General features: G+C 30.5%; 1 protein-coding gene across 1 annotated transcript; it reads left to right on the plus strand.

The window, feature by feature from the left end:
* The first annotated feature begins 16,694 nt into the window (after positions 1–16,694).
* LOC112639615 lies at positions 16,695–18,099 on the plus strand. Its single transcript, XM_025414173.1, has 3 exons — positions 16,695–17,115; positions 17,420–17,579; positions 17,984–18,099. The coding sequence occupies exons 1-3, from the start codon at positions 16,897–16,899 to the stop codon at positions 18,097–18,099; spliced, it is 495 nt and encodes a 164-aa protein (XP_025269958.1). The 5' UTR covers positions 16,695–16,896.
* Positions 18,100–18,964: the final 865 nt, after the last annotated feature.

Here is an 18,964-nt window from a genome sequence, read left to right on the forward strand (position 1 = left end):
CGGATATGGAATTGTTAATTGCAAATTACATATTTTTTCTTAGAAACAACTATGTGTTTTCTTTACACCAATTGATTCCTCTCATTATTTTGTACATAAAAGTATGAAGGTAAGATAATCGAAAAATGAATGGTTTACTAGATATTTTATGGTTTATGTAAAATTAAGAAATTATTTCAAGCCTTATAACTCAAAAAGTACTTAATGAAAAGGTACTTAATTATAGTGTTTTGGAAAGCTCTCGAGATAAGTCACAAGAATATGCAATGAAAAATAGGGGGTTCCATTTAAGAAATTGAAGGTAACCTTTATGTGACCCTCAAATGATTATCCAAGGTCAAATTTTTGCCACCCATCTTCTGTCCCCCTCGAAGTCAAGCAACTTTTATTTGAAACATTTTGTTGTACATTCAAATATAAAAAAGTTATTGGAGTGGATCACTTAAAATGGCCCACCCTGTATATATATATATATATACAGGGTCTACCAAAAGTGTGGAAACCCCTAAATATCTCGGAAAATATACGTTTTACAGAAAAGTGTTTCCAACAAAAGTTGTAGGGTTTAAGAAGATCTATATACTGATTCTATCAGTTTGACCTTGGATGGCGTCGTCAAGGTCAGGTCAAGGTCACATTGACTTTTTTAAATGACACCCCCTACATTTGATTGCATATTCTTATAGCTTAATTCAAGAGCTTTCCAAAACACTATAATAATGTTCATTTTTATTAAGTACTTTGCGAGTTATGAGGGTTGAATGATAGAGTAGCGCCGGTATTAACATTATCCAAGGTGTACTACATGGAGGTTACTCGCTCGGATTTGCATCTGTTGTGTGTGTGATCCAGCTAACTAAGGCAAGATCGATTCCTCAACATATCCTCATATTTCGCTGAAGTCAAATTGCCAAAAAATTGCTCCATAAAACGTGTATGAAACATCTCGTTAGTTCCTTCATTTACCGCTGTGACGCACTACATGCAGTCTAACTCGCATTTAAAATTCAACTAAGAATGTATAAAGCTATCAAAGAACGAGCACCTTCTAACTTCAGCTTTGAGCAAGCAGAAATTAATTGTTATCGTCCAAATACAACGTACGATTAATTAAAATTAAACGTTTTAAAAATGGCTGGCGACTTGTCGGAACGTGAAAGAATCACTATCCTCATGATGCGTGGATGGGGTGATAACGAAAGATCGTTCTCTGATGTCGTTCGATTATTTAATGACACGTATCCGAACCGTCGAATTAATAAGTCCACTGTGTTAAAAACAATAGAACGTTTTAGACAAACTGGTAGCGTAAGAAATCGCTCTAACAAGGAAAGGGTCGGAAGTGTCCCCCTCCGATTTTAATGAGCTTTGAATATGTTGTAGTCTAGATCAAAATAGGAGACACGTATTTTTTTATAAGTGCTGAGTCGGCCGTTAAGGGGGTGAAACACCTTCTTGAAAAAAATCGATTTTTTCATTTCTCAGCGGATACCGTCGAAGCGATAAGAGATATAAACAAAAGTTTCAAATAAAAGTTTTATGGTCTTTAATGTACTTCAAAATCATGTAATCAGATTTGTCGAAAATGTCATATTTTTCGAAATCCCCCCCCCTCCCTTTTAATGTTTGAAAATTTTTAAATTTGTCTCATAACAAAACTTATAGCTCATTTAACGACAAATTCAATCATATATAATAAAGTTGTATTCCGAAGTCACATTTTTCAGAAATAAATTAAAAATATTCCTATACACTACTATACGCCCGCTTTATCCGCCTTATGACGCTCGTTATTCACAGCGACAGTCATTTTTCTTCGCAAACTCACAGAGGCAACCATAAATTAGCAATAAATAATTTATGAGAATATATTTTTATAAATTATAGAAATTATATTTATAAATATAATTATAAATTATATAATAATTATAATTATAATATATGTCTATATTATGTGACAATAAATATACATATAATTTATATGGAAAAGTAATGTTTTTAATGCATGAAAAATAAAACTAGTCGGACAAGGAAAATTATTGATCAGATGCCGATGTTAATAGATTCAATTCTATGAATAAACAGATGTCGCATTCGCGAAATGAGTTGGTGCAATATATTATTTTATTAACAACTGCGTGCAGTGGAACACATATTACTATTAAAGCGTCTATCGAATATACGCGAGCGCGATAGTAAATATATTTATATATATAAGAAAATAATTAAAAGGATTATAACTTATAAAGCGAGCGAAAAAATGCGTCGCGATAAGAAAGTCAGCTGCCCGAAGTGCTGATACAGCCAGTATCACACGGCCAAGTCATCAAACAGAGGAAGAAATCACTCTCGAAATAGCGCTGAATTGCAATAAAATGCGAGGAAGTCTTCGGACTTCCTTCGCTTGCATTTTGATCACGCCACTTTAGAAATAACCAATGATTTTATTTGGTCATGCCACCGCGCGATCCTCCTCCGATAATCGTTCAGAACCGGAGGCGTTAAAAGCCACCGCCTAGAAGCGGCGGACAGTCACAAATCAGTTATCAAATAATTAACAAGTGCTCGAGTTAATTAACAAGACTAGCCGTTATCCTGAAAAAACAATTGTGCCCCACGCACACAACAATACAGTATGTATGTACTTTTTCGATTTTTAAAACTTTTATAGTTTTTTGCTTTTACTTACACTTCATTCAAAATTGCGGTTTATCTGTTTTGTTTTAATGTATTTAAATTATAATTAATATTTTATTACTTTATTTAAGTTATGTGATAAAACTGTTCTATTTTTCATGAAACTCGGAAAACGTAACAAATTATTAATACGCATTAAATAATAAAATATTTTTGTTGCTAATAAGTATTTTTTTGCTAATATTTATAAAATAAATATACATAATGTTAATAATTTTTTTAGATAATGTTTAATCCAAGAAATGTAGCAGTACTGCTATACACTGCACTGTATATGACTGGGGAATTCCCAGAAAGTCCTGTTACAACAGATGAAAATGAAACAAAAGACATGATGGAAAATATGCTTCGATCAATGTATGAAGAAGCGTTTGAAGTTTATGAAGAATCATCATTAGATTTTCAAAACGAATTTGATATACCTGAAGTAGAACCTGTAATTGATGAAGAAAGAGAAGAAGACACATATTTTGTAAAAGAAATTGAATGTGTTGCGGATTCTGTACCAATAGAATATAAAAGAAATGCAGTAGAGTTATGGAGAAGTGGAACAAAAAAGTCAAGAACTCTTGCATCTATAAGAAATAGATTTCGGAAAGTCACGTCATTACGTCAATTAAGAAGATGGGAGCAGCAAGTAAATCAAGGTGGCAACAGATTTGATAAACTGAAAGAAATTTCAACATATACGTTAAATAAATTCCATGAAGGTATTGAAAAGGGAATAATTATTCATGACATTGATATTGCTCGATGGGCTCTTCGCGCACAGAAGGAAGTAAATCTACTTGGGTTTACAGCATCATTATCATGGGTAAAAAGGTTTAAGCTTGCACATAATATCGTATCTAGAAAAATTACAAAATTTATAACAAAAAAAAATTTAGCGTCAGACAAAGATTTAGAAGCACGAAGCAAGTCATTTATCGAAAATGTTAAATCTTCTATTATACAATATGGAATTGAAAATGTATATAATTCGGACCAAAGTGGATTTCAATTAGAATTTCATTCCGGTCGTTCACTATCACCTATTGGTATTAAAAAAGTAGAGCGCATAGTACAATCCATATCAGCAACTACACATAGTTATACTATACAACCTATTGTTTCAGCTGATGGTAGATTATTATCGCCTCTGTTTATTGTTTTAAAAGAACCTACTGGAACATTTAGTCCAATAGTAAAAGAAACAATGTTTAAAGATAATAATATCTTTGTCATGGCATCAAAATCTGGAAAATTAACATCGCATCATTTTGAGATCTGGATAAAAGAAGTGTTTTTTCCAAATGTTGGACCAAAATCAGTGTTATTATTAGATTCTTGGACTGGTCATTGTCCTGATATAATTCAAAGAAACAAACCAGATTTTATAGACAATATTAATTTGTTAACTATACCAGCTGGAGCAACGGGAAAAATACAACCTTTAGATGTATTCGGTTTTCGTTTATGGAAAAATTTTGTTAGACATTTTTCAGATACCATCATGCTTTTAGATCTTGACGTCAAGCTTCATTCAAGAAACAATATTTTAAAATTACAATCATTAACACATAATCAATTTTCATCACCAAGGTTTAAAAATTTATTCAAATATGCATGGTATAAAAGTGGTTATTTAGAAAAGAAACCAGAAGAATTTGATACACCAGTAGATTTTTGTTTCAAAACTAATTTAAAACCAACATGTGATATTTGCGGTGAAATTGCTGTAATTTCTTGCGCATGGTGTAAAAAATCCCTTTGTATAAATCATTTCTTTCATGATCATCATCTTTGTAACCGATATCAACCATGAATATTTGTTATTCTTGTATGCAATAATTATGTACGGTATTTTATGTAATATTTCCATATACATATATATAATGACTTCGGAATACAACTTTATTATATATGATTGAATTTGTCGTTAAATGAGCTATAAGTTTTGTTATGAGACAAATTTAAAAATTTTCAAACATTAAAAGGGAGGGGGGGGGGATTTCGAAAAATATGACATTTTCGACAAATCTGATTACATGATTTTGAAGTACATTAAAGACCATAAAACTTTTATTTGAAACTTTTGTTTATATCTCTTATCGCTTCGACGGTATCCGCTGAGAAATGAAAAAATCGATTTTTTTCAAGAAGGTGTTTCACCCCCTTAACGGCCGACTCAGCACTTATAAAAAAATACGTGTCTCCTATTTTGATCTAGACTACAACATATTCAAAGCTCATTAAAATCGGAGGGGGACACTTCCGACCCTTTCCTTGTAAGTCAGGAAGACCATTGTCTGCAACCAACGAAGAAAAACAACTTGATGTTCTGCAGACATTTATTGAAGATCCCAATTCTAGTGTTCAGAGAGTCGCTCAAACTCACGATATTGCTCCCATGTCGGTTTGGAGAATTTTAAAGAAGAACAAGTTCCATCCATATAAATTGCAATACGTTCAAGAATTGCAAAACGGAGATGAGGAGCGTCGTATACATTTCTGTGAAAGAATGATGGCACTAATAGATGTCCGGCCCATCTTCCCTTATCAAATTGTTTTCACAGACGAGGCAACTTTTACCTTAACGGGAGAAGTTAATAATCAAAATTTTCGTTTCTGGTCAGATGAGAATCCGAATTGGGTGCGGGAAACTCACACACAACATCCACAAAAAATAAATGTATGGTGCGGAATAATAGATGGCTATTTAATAGGGCCGTTTTTTTTTGAAGAATATTTGAACGCTCAAAGGTATGAGAGATTACTTGTTGATCAAATAATTCCAGCCATACAGAATACTTTTCCAAATAATTTCCAAGAAATATGGTTTCAGCATGATGGAGCTCCTGCTCATTTTGGTGCAGGACCACGTCGTATTTTAAATGAGACTTTTCCGCTACGGTGGATAGGAAGAAGGAACGGAAATGAGGGAGGAGAGGATTGGCCACCTCGGTCACCAGATCTAACTCCTCTTGATTATTATCTATGGGGATATCTGAAGAGTAAGGTTTACAGAACAAAACCTAAAACCATTCACGAATTGATACAGCGAATAAGGGATGAAATGGCTTTGATACCTTTTGAAACGAATCGTAAAGTCATTTCTACATTCTACCAAAGATTAGCATATTGTCAGGAAGTAAATGGCAGCCACTTTCAGCATTTACTTTAACACATTGAAACACATTTGCAATCGTTTGGTGCAACCTAACCTGATCTCTGTATACACGCACCGCACGCACGCACACGCACACATTTCGAACAATTATTATGATAAATGAGCATCCACAAATTTATTTACTGTTTACTATGTCGATTGCTTTCCAGGTCTTTAAATGCTCGATTGTAATTTGGTTGGGTCTTTGCTTTTGCTGACTGGATCCACGACCGATCTTGCCTTAGTTAGCTGGATCACACACACAACAGATGCAAATCCGAGCGAGTAACCTCCATGTAGTACACCTTGGATAATGTTAATACCGGCGCTACTCTATCATTCAACCCTCATAACTCGCAAAGTACTTAATAAAAATGAACATTATTATAGTGTTTTGGAAAGCTCTTGAATTAAGCTATAAGAATATGCAATCAAATGTAGGGGGTGTCATTTAAAAAAGTCAATGTGACCTTGACCTGACCTTGACGACGCCATCCAAGGTCAAACTGATAGAATCAGTATATAGATCTTCTTAAACCCTACAACTTTTGTTGGAAACACTTTTCTGTAAAACGTATATTTTCCGAGATATTTAGGGGTTTCCACACTTTTGGTAGACCCTGTATATATATATATGCATATGTATACATAAAGTTGTTATTATATATTATATATATAAATATTAAAAAATTGTAATATGTTTTAAAAATTTTTAATTTTAGATGTTATTTAAATATTAATATGCATTATTATATCTATATATTATACTTATAATAAAAATTTGATTCAAAATAATATAATTAATAAATATTAACAAATAAAGTTTTAAATATAGAACAAATCAAATACAATTTAAAAAATAAATCAGAATACAATTTAAATTAGATAATACATTTTTAGTACATTAATAATATAATATTAAATATATTGCAGATACTTTCTCAATAAATATAATTACAATTATTCATATAATATAACATAATTTAATTATAATTATTTTTATATTGTAATTATGAATATAATTTATAATTTATACTTAATGTAATTACAATATAACATAATTTAATCATAATTATTTATATATATATATATATATATATATATATATATTATAATTATAAATATAATTTACAGTTAATTTAATTATAATATAACATAATTTAATTACAATTATTTATATATTATAATTATAAATATAATTTACACTTTGCATTACTTCATGTTAATAAAGAAATAAAAATATTAGTGTATTGCAGGATAAAATAAATTTTTGCAAATGCATTTTATTATATATTATTAATGCACATAAGCATAATAAATCGATAACTATAAACATTATAAATAACTATTTATTAGAAAGATATATAGATTAATTCGCATTATAGTTAATTACTTTCGGTAAATTTTCACATATGTTGTAGAGGACACATTCCTGAGTAATACACCATTTGAATTTTGTGGCGCTCTCTTTTGCGTTCCTAAGATATGCAATCTTGAAGTTTCATACTTTCATATCATTTTTTCGTTATATCCTATTTCGTGTTCACATTTTTTGTTTACATTTTCTCAACATGGTTTGATATTATATTTTCGTTGTGTGTTTATATATTTTTGTTTACGTTTGCTCGTTGTGACTTCCTGATGTCGCTAAGAATTTAATACAATTAAAAACTATCACAAATATATGTGTACCCACACACACGCGCGCGGGGGGTGCAAGGGGAGGCCTTCGGCCACCTTTAGTCAAGGTGGACTTTACAATTTACAGCATATATACATTGTAATTGAACTCTTCGCAATGCATCCCCTACCGGCGGAGTGTTTGCGGGATGTGGGGCCTTTAGCCCTTACACCCCCCCGTGCGCGCGCGTGAGTATGTGCCTCTTTCTTCTTAAACATGTATGATGTAAAATTATATTCTATTCTTGAAACTTTTTTTGTTAATAACTATTTAATAAATAACAATAAACAGCTAAAACCTTCTGAAAGTTATTCAGAAAGATGACTTCGGGAAATGTAAATACAAAAATATAAACATATTTAAAAAGTAATGAAAAGATAATACAACTAAGTATGAAACTTCAAAATTGCATATCTCAGGAACGAAGAGAGAGCGCCACAAAATTCAAACGATGTATTACTTAGGAATGTGTCCTCTACAACATATCTGAAAATAAAAATTTTTCAAGCTGTGTGACATAAAGTAAACATTTACCTTACTTTCATTAAACGGATATTACTGATACTTTACAAAATTCTGAAAATAATTCTGTTGACTTTTGATCTCGAGAGAGCGCGTTTGTATCTTGCTTTGAATATTTAAAATATCTTGCTTCATACTTCTAAACTCTTCACTAATTCTACTCAATTCCTTTGTCTAAAACACATTATCGATATTAATTATTAGTGAATAACAACTATCAATTATCAATAAATATTATATTAAATATTTTCTCGTATATACAGGGTGTCAGGGAATTTTTGATCTTGACGAAGTAAGGAGGTAGATTGACTCAAATTAAGAAGGAAGGACCTCTATTGTTTTGTGATTGTCGCAATAATTAACGAAAAATGAAATAAAAAAGATTGATCAATGCGCCTATAGAGGTCCTTCTTTCTTAATTTGAGCCAATCTATCTCCTTACTTCGTAAAGATCAAAAATTCCCTGCCACCCTGTATATTTCATGAATATTTTATTTATAATAATAATCTTAAATATAATTGGAATAAATAATAATTATAGATTATGAAAATTACATTCTCTTTTCAGTTATATTATATTTCAGTATATTTTTTTCAGTTATAGTTATATTATATTTCAATTATAAATAAATATTATATTAAATATTATCTATATGTGTGTGTGTGTGTGTGTGTGTGTGTGTGTGTGTGTGTGTGTGTGTGTGTACACATATACACGTTTGCGTGCGTGCGTGCGCGCGCGCGCGCGCGCGCGTGTGTGTGTGTATTATAAACATTTTATTTATAATAATAATCTTAAATATAATTGGAATAAATAATAGATAAATTATAGATTATGAAGATTATATTCTCTTCTCAGAATCCAAATTTTATTTACCTCCAAAAAAAACGGGTTTATATGTGTAATAAACATTTTAAATCAATTAATGTCGATTTTTATTTTATGTTTCACATCTTCGTAAAAAATTTGTTAACAACCAAATAAAGTAAATTTTAAGAAATTAGTAAAGCTCTAAATGTGAAATAAAAATTTAAATTTTTTGAACTAGTAAGAGAAAGCAAAATGCGGATGATAGAGCCTCAGTTTCAGAGAAAATTAATTTTTCATTCAAAATAAATTGTTGTATATGGAATACATTTCTTTCCTCGATGCGATATTAAATAACATAATAAATCTAAATTTAAGATTTTTATTAAAATAAATAATCCCTGATTTCTGTAAAATAGCGTAAATGAAAAATATCGAAACAAAATTGCTGAAACGAAAATGAAATCATACTTCTGTTACACTATGTGTTCTATTATATTATGTACATAGTGTTGCACAATATTTTACTTAACAATTTTTTTGTCTACAAGGAATATAGATAATATTTTGTAAGTAACTCTTGACATATAAAAATCCATAGAATTTAGAATTAACGATTTTAAAAATAAAATTAGAAATCTATAAGAGCTACTATGCCTATCACAAAGAAAATATGATTATATTATAATAATTGTTATATTTAGCAAGCCATTGCATTAATGTTGTGTTAACGTATTATTATTAAATTTTAATTTAATAAATGACTTGTTTATATAATATTAATTAAAGTATGCTAATCAAATTACTTAATAATCCTCTCAATATAAAAAAATATTTAAATTTATTTAACTAAGAGCTATTTAAATATCTTACAGCTATAAATTCTCCTTTTAAAATTTATATAAATCCATTTTTATTAAGATCACTAAAATTTTCAAGTAAAGAAATTCTCTTTCTCTTTTACTTTCGCTTACTCGCATGCTCATTCTCATTCTCTCATTCACTAAAAATTATAATACTACTCAAAAAAATAGGGAACACTTTTTTACCCTAAAAATTGGACTATCTTCCGCTGAAATTCGAAAAATTATTGTAATAAAAAAATTTTAAAAACATTTTGAAGCCTGAAGTTTCAACTTTAAGCTGTAACTTTAACTGTGCAGTTGATGATTTGGTAATTATTCGGAAAACGGTACACCTCATCGATTTCATTGCTTTTTGGATATGTTGTAAAGAAAGTTGTTCTGAGTAAATCCCCGCAAAAACCAAGTCCGGGACGGCATTGGTTTAGGAGATACAACAAGTTTAAGTTTCAAAATTTTCTATAACTGTACTTTCATAATTGTCTATAACTGTACTTTCCACGCGAAGGGAGATTCACCTCCACCACCCCCTGCTTTCGGTACGAAGCGAGGTCTATAACTGTACTTTCCACGCGAAGCGAGATTCATCCCCACCACTCCCTGCTTTCGGTACGAAGCGAGGTCTATAACTGTACTTTCCACGCGAAGCGAGATTCATCCCCACCACTCCCTGCTTTCGGTACGAAGCGAGGTCTATAACTGTACTTTCCACGCGAAGCGAGATTCATCTCCACCATCCCCTGCTTTCGGTACGAAGCGAGGTCTATAACTACTTTCCACGCGAAGCGAGATTCACCCCTATCATCCCCTGCTTTCGGTACAAAGCGAGGTCTATAACTGTACTTTCCACGCGAAGCGAGATTCATCTCCACCACCCCCTGCTTTCGGTACGAAGCGAGGTCTATAACTGTACTTTCCACGCGAAGCGAGATTCACCCTCATCACCCCCTGCTTTCGGTAAGAAGCGAGATCTATAACTGTACTTTCCATGCGAAGCGAGATTCACCTCCACCACCCCCTGCTTTCGGTACGAAGCGAGGTCTATAACTGTACTTTCCACGCGAAGCGAGATTCACCTCCACCACCCCCTGCTTTCGGTACGAAGCGAGGTCTATAACTGTACTTTCCACGCGAAGCGAGATTCACCCCCATCATCCCCTGCTTTCGGTACGAAGCGAGGTCTATAACTGTACTTTCCACGCGAAGCGAGATTCACCTCCACCACCCCCTGCTTTCGATACGAAGCGAGGTCTATAACTGTACTTCCCACGCGAAGCGAGATTCACCTCCACCACCCCCTGCTTTCGGTACGAAGCGAGGTCTATAACTGTACTTTCTACACGAAGCGAGGTTCATCCCCACGACTCTCTGCTTTTGGTACATAACGAGATCCATTGACGGTTCCATTGAAAAATGTTTTCCTTTAGTTCCATTGAAAAATTTAGCACGTGTTTTTGAGAACGTAAACATGTTTACGTTCCACAATAGAATCGTATAATAGACAGTTTCTTGCGATGAGAAGCATTAAAATTTTGAAACTTAAACTTGTTATATCTCCTAAACCAATGCCGTCCCGGACTTGATTTTTGCGGGGATTTACTCAGAACAACTTTCTTTACAACATATCCAAAGAGCGATGAAATCGGTGAGGTGTACCGTTTTCCGAATATTTACCGATGATTCTTTAATATTTTTTATTTTTCTTATTCTGCGCTTTAAAAAAAATACATTGTTTAGTTTCCTAAAATTGTGTATTTTTAACACTCCGCAACTTAATGTAAAAAAATTTTTCTCGGGAAATTCTACTAAAATTCCATAAACTACAACATTTTGATTACAAAATTTTGTTTTGGCTTTTTTTAAATTTTTCTACGATTTTTTTAAGTATTATAATTTTAAAAATAAACCAGTATTTTTTATCGAAATGCAGAGTGTCAAAAATACGTAATTTTAAAGAACAAAACGATGTTTCTTTTTTAAAGCACAGAACAAGGAAAATAAAAAATTAAAAAGACTAATGAGAGCGCGTTAAAGTTGAAATTTCAAGCTTCAAAATGTTTTCTTTATATTTTGTCTATGACGATATACTGCTGAATATCGACATTATATGTAAAAAATGCTGGTTTATTTTCAAAATCGTATTTCTCGGTTAAAAAAAGCCATAAAAAAATTTTTAAAAAAACTTTTTGCAGGAAATATTTTGTAATTTATAAAAATTGAGTTGAATTTCTCGAGAAAAATTTTTTTATTAAATTGTAATGGGTTAAAAATACATAATTTTAAGAAACTAAACATTGTGTTCTATTTTAAAGCGCAGAATAAGGAAGATAAAAAAATTTTTAAAAAACCATCAACTGCGTGTTAAAGTTGAAACTTCAAGCTTCAAAATGCTTTTCTAATTTTTTATCTACGATAATTTTTCGACGAGTTTCAGAGGTTTAAAAATAAAATAGTAAAATTTTTAGGGAACACCTCTTGTAAACTACAAAAGTAGTTTACAAAAAGTGTTCTCTATTTTTTTTGGAGTAGCGTTTTAAAAAGTATGTTTTTGTACAAATTAGAAATAAAAATATGATTATTTTCTAAAAGAAATTAGATAACATTACCCAGACAGCACATAACGCTAAAAGATATCTTTAAGAACTCTTTCTTAAGACGTCTTTTAGAACTGCGAATAAGATCTCTTATAGACGTCAATTTGAAGAAATCTTTTTTCTGTCATCAGAAAGACTTCTTAATTCAGACTACAATTTGTTATCTCATTTATGACAAGTTTTAGATTGACTCATGACTTTCACTGAATTTACTGCTCCTACGCATGCGCGTCATATAATAGTAAAACGCTTTAGTGCAATCTAACCTATAATTAAAATTTAATTACAAGTAAGTTTTGATACCTATTATACTATAGTTTATTTAATTAATAATTGATAAATAATTAATAACTAATATTTATTGATATAAAAACTTGAGAAGATTTATTACATATTATTAATTTTTAAATAAGAGAATAAGTTATCTTTAATCGGAAAACCCTTCATTGGGTTATGTTATAGGGTTAACGTAACCAAGTGCAGTATTTGAAGGCTAAATAAGTGAAATATTATAATATATATATAAGTATATTATATACTTGGTTAATAATTATTACATATATATATATATATATATATATATATATATATATATATATCACAAAATGTTAATATAAATAAAAGCTGTTCTTTATTTATAATCTTTAAAACATTTATTGAATTTTACAGGTAAAGTGTGTTTTTGTACAAAAAATGTCCAAAAGGAAATCATTCAAGAACTTATCTAACAAGGAAAGGGTCGGAAGTGTCCCCCTCCGATTTTAATGAGCTTTGAATATGTTGTAGTCTAGATCAAAATAGGAGACACGTATTTTTTTATAAGTGCTGAGTCGGCCGTTAAGGGGGTGAAACACCTTCTTGAAAAAAATCGATTTTTTCATTTCTCAGCGGATACCGTCGAAGCGATAAGAGATATAAACAAAAGTTTCAAATAAAAGTTTTATGGTCTTTAATGTACTTCAAAATCATGTAATCAGATTTGTCGAAAATGTCATATTTTTCGAAATCCCCCCCCCTCCCTTTTAATGTTTGAAAATTTTTAAATTTGTCTCATAACAAAACTTATAGCTCATTTAACGACAAATTCAATCATATATAATAAAGTTGTATTCCGAAGTCACATTTTTCAGAAATAAATTAAAAATATTCCTATACACTACTATACGCCCGCTTTATCCGCCTTATGACGCTCGTTATTCACAGCGACAGTCATTTTTCTTCGCAAACTCACAGAGGCAACCATAAATTAGCAATAAATAATTTATGAGAATATATTTTTATAAATTATAGAAATTATATTTATAAATATAATTATAAATTATATAATAATTATAATTATAATATATGTCTATATTATGTGACAATAAATATACATATAATTTATATGGAAAAGTAATGTTTTTAATGCATGAAAAATAAAACTAGTCGGACAAGGAAAATTATTGATCAGATGCCGATGTTAATAGATTCAATTCTATGAATAAACAGATGTCGCATTCGCGAAATGAGTTGGTGCAATATATTATTTTATTAACAACTGCGTGCAGTGGAACACATATTACTATTAAAGCGTCTATCGAATATACGCGAGCGCGATAGTAAATATATTTATATATATAAGAAAATAATTAAAAGGATTATAACTTATAAAGCGAGCGAAAAAATGCGTCGCGATAAGAAAGTCAGCTGCCCGAAGTGCTGATACAGCCAGTATCACACGGCCAAGTCATCAAACAGAGGAAGAAATCACTCTCGAAATAGCGCTGAATTGCAATAAAATGCGAGGAAGTCTTCGGACTTCCTTCGCTTGCATTTTGATCACGCCACTTTAGAAATAACCAATGATTTTATTTGGTCATGCCACCGCGCGATCCTCCTCCGATAATCGTTCAGAACCGGAGGCGTTAAAAGCCACCGCCTAGAAGCGGCGGACAGTCACAAATCAGTTATCAAATAATTAACAAGTGCTCGAGTTAATTAACAAGACTAGCCGTTATCCTGAAAAAACAATTGTGCCCCACGCACACAACAATACAGTATGTATGTACTTTTTCGATTTTTAAAACTTTTATAGTTTTTTGCTTTTACTTACACTTCATTCAAAATTGCGGTTTATCTGTTTTGTTTTAATGTATTTAAATTATAATTAATATTTTATTACTTTATTTAAGTTATGTGATAAAACTGTTCTATTTTTCATGAAACTCGGAAAACGTAACAAATTATTAATACGCATTAAATAATAAAATATTTTTGTTGCTAATAAGTATTTTTTTGCTAATATTTATAAAATAAATATACATAATGTTAATAATTTTTTTAGATAATGTTTAATCCAAGAAATGTAGCAGTACTGCTATACACTGCACTGTATATGACTGGGGAATTCCCAGAAAGTCCTGTTACAACAGATGAAAATGAAACAAAAGACATGATGGAAAATATGCTTCGATCAATGTATGAAGAAGCGTTTGAAGTTTATGAAGAATCATCATTAGATTTTCAAAACGAATTTGATATACCTGAAGTAGAACCTGTAATTGATGAAGAAAGAGAAGAAGACACATATTTTGTAAAAGAAATTGAATGTGTTGCGGATTCTGTACCAATAGAATATAAAAGAAATGCAGTAGAGTTATGGAGAAGTGGAACAAAAAAGTCAAGAACTCTTGCATCTATAAGAAATAGATTTCGGAAAGTCACGTCATTACGTCAATTAAGAAGATGGGAGCAGCAAGTAAATCAAGGTGGCAACAGATTTGATAAACTGAAAGAAATTTCAACATATACGTTAAATAAATTCCATGAAGGTATTGAAAAGGGAATAATTATTCATGACATTGATATTGCTCGATGGGCTCTTCGCGCACAGAAGGAAGTAAATCTACTTGGGTTTACAGCATCATTATCATGGGTAAAAAGGTTTAAGCTTGCACATAATATCGTATCTAGAAAAATTACAAAATTTATAACAAAAAAAAATTTAGCGTCAGACAAAGATTTAGAAGCACGAAGCAAGTCATTTATCGAAAATGTTAAATCTTCTATTATACAATATGGAATTGAAAATGTATATAATTCGGACCAAAGTGGATTTCAATTAGAATTTCATTCCGGTCGTTCACTATCACCTATTGGTATTAAAAAAGTAGAGCGCATAGTACAATCCATATCAGCAACTACACATAGTTATACTATACAACCTATTGTTTCAGCTGATGGTAGATTATTATCGCCTCTGTTTATTGTTTTAAAAGAACCTACTGGAACATTTAGTCCAATAGTAAAAGAAACAATGTTTAAAGATAATAATATCTTTGTCATGGCATCAAAATCTGGAAAATTAACATCGCATCATTTTGAGATCTGGATAAAAGAAGTGTTTTTTCCAAATGTTGGACCAAAATCAGTGTTATTATTAGATTCTTGGACTGGTCATTGTCCTGATATAATTCAAAGAAACAAACCAGATTTTATAGACAATATTAATTTGTTAACTATACCAGCTGGAGCAACGGGAAAAATACAACCTTTAGATGTATTCGGTTTTCGTTTATGGAAAAATTTTGTTAGACATTTTTCAGATACCATCATGCTTTTAGATCTTGACGTCAAGCTTCATTCAAGAAACAATATTTTAAAATTACAATCATTAACACATAATCAATTTTCATCACCAAGGTTTAAAAATTTATTCAAATATGCATGGTATAAAAGTGGTTATTTAGAAAAGAAACCAGAAGAATTTGATACACCAGTAGATTTTTGTTTCAAAACTAATTTAAAACCAACATGTGATATTTGCGGTGAAATTGCTGTAATTTCTTGCGCATGGTGTAAAAAATCCCTTTGTATAAATCATTTCTTTCATGATCATCATCTTTGTAACCGATATCAACCATGAATATTTGTTATTCTTGTATGCAATAATTATGTACGGTATTTTATGTAATATTTCCATATACATATATATAATGACTTCGGAATACAACTTTATTATATATGATTGAATTTGTCGTTAAATGAGCTATAAGTTTTGTTATGAGACAAATTTAAAAATTTTCAAACATTAAAAGGGAGGGGGGGGGGATTTCGAAAAATATGACATTTTCGACAAATCTGATTACATGATTTTGAAGTACATTAAAGACCATAAAACTTTTATTTGAAACTTTTGTTTATATCTCTTATCGCTTCGACGGTATCCGCTGAGAAATGAAAAAATCGATTTTTTTCAAGAAGGTGTTTCACCCCCTTAACGGCCGACTCAGCACTTATAAAAAAATACGTGTCTCCTATTTTGATCTAGACTACAACATATTCAAAGCTCATTAAAATCGGAGGGGGACACTTCCGACCCTTTCCTTGTAAGAGTCAAAAAAATAGAAGAATAAAAAAAGAATATGACTCTTTATTGGAGATGCCTGGTAGTTCAAGTTGTGAGACTGAAAAAATAACTGTGAAGGAAGTGATAAAATCAAAAACTGATGGAGAATATGCGGATAATGTAAAATTATTAAATAATTTACAAGCAGTTATCACAAGTGAAAGTGATGATTGTAATAATGATGTAGTCAGCTCACATGGAATCAGATGTTAATGAAGAAACTTCAACAGAAAATAATACTTCAACAGATAATGATGAATTGTATGATATTCCACAAAGTAAGAAAACAATTGACTTGAAAGAACAGATGGCACGATGGATTTGCCATTATAATGTAACTCATACAGCAGCAGGAGCTCTATTAAAGGCATTTAATAAATTATTAGATGATGATGCAGGAGCACGTAATCAATATGTTAATAATTTTTAAATTCTATTTACTACTTGAAAAATTTGCTTCAGTTTCAACTATCATAAATTATTAAAATTTCTGGTTGTAATATATATCTAGCTATTTATTTACTATTTCTGTAGTACACACACACACATACACACGCGCGCGCACGCAGCTTTTATTTACATTCATTTGACATATCAAGAATTTTTTTCTAGAAATTTAACCAAAAATTTTGATTTAATTTATTTTAATTATTATTTACTTATTATTTTACTTATTATTCTACTTCTTCTAGTATGTTACTTAAACTATATTTTTTCAGAAAAAGATGATTCAGATCAGAGGTGGCAGAGATGTTAAGAAACATATCCGTCAAATACTAATCACCATATTAAACGACGATTTGGCATGCAAACTATCGTGGACAGGTCAAAAAAAAACGATCGGAGTCAAAGACATGAAATTTGTTGATGTTTTTGTAGGTAACTAAATTTCGAATCGGACCGATAATTTGTAATTCATATTAGCGTAACCAAGGCTGTGTAAATGAACGGAACAGTGAATGAACATCATTTAAATTTAAGGAAGTACAAAAGGAAGTGGTGCGAAAGTTTCTTTTACTTGACTGGTATGCATTAACGGTACCTCCTTAAGCATGTAATCAAAATTTTTCCTCATAACCACATGATGAAAATGGTTAATAACTACTTAAGTCGTCAATCTTTAAATATTAATTGCAATTTTTTAAATTTCTCCATTATTAAAAAATAAAAACTTTTATTGTTAACTGATTGGTTAAATCGTTTATTTACTAGCTTGGTCACTCTATCTTTTTTCATTAAAATCAATATTTAAAGGTGTTTACACAGCTTAATTATTATTTCAGAAGCCATGATCGCTTCGGAGGCTTGCACCATTCATGAGGTCCAGACAATAATACAAAGCTGGCTTCAGCATGCCGGTGATCGCGTTCGATACCATGAAAAAAAACACAATGCATAATTTATATTATATATATATATATATATATATATATATATATATAGAATAATATAAATTATATTATGTATTTTTATAAACATATATGTGATTATGCTTTACTTGTATTATTTATAAGGCATAATTTATATTTTCTTTATAAATTTATAAATCAACAAAAATCAAATAACTGAAATAAAACTTTTTTTAATACATATATATTGAAATAATAATATCATTTCCGAAACATCAATTCTCAAAAAAGCGTTCTTATTGTCGTCTTAAAGAAATCAGAAAAAAGAAGTCTTTAAGACATCTTTTTGAAGAAGTCTTACTTATTTCTTAAAGTGGCGCATTAGATTACTTTCTGAAGTCATTAAGTCTTCTTTCAGAAGATACATTCGGATGTCTAAATCTTACGTGAGAACTCTTTAAGAATTCTTTTAGAAGTCATATTGCTGTGTGGGTAATTTCTGCTTTTCGCTTTGAGATACAGTGACTAAATTAATATATTCTGTATGAAAACAAAAAAATATCATCGATTAATAACGGAATATTTTTATTGGTATTATGGTATTTATAAAATTTTACATTTACCTTCTCTTCCATATCTGAAAACAATTTTATCTTCCTAGTTTTCTTTTGCTTTAACACGCGTTACATTAAGAAGATTTATGTGTTAGAAAGTCGTTTATCTAAAACAGATTATTTTGATGATATTGAACAACAATATTTAATGATAAATTGATATCGCATCATAGTTATTTATATTATCATTAAATATTGTTGTTCATTTATATTACCATTATATATAAGCACATGCAATTTTTACCTCTTTGAGTTGATTCGTAGAATACACATGATTAATAATAACAGTAAATATTGCATA

The sequence above is a fragment of the Camponotus floridanus genome, unplaced genomic scaffold, assembly GCF_003227725.1.
Source record: "Camponotus floridanus strain SB8 unplaced genomic scaffold, Cflo_v7.5 scaffold79, whole genome shotgun sequence".
NCBI lineage: Eukaryota > Metazoa > Arthropoda > Insecta > Hymenoptera > Formicidae > Camponotus > Camponotus floridanus.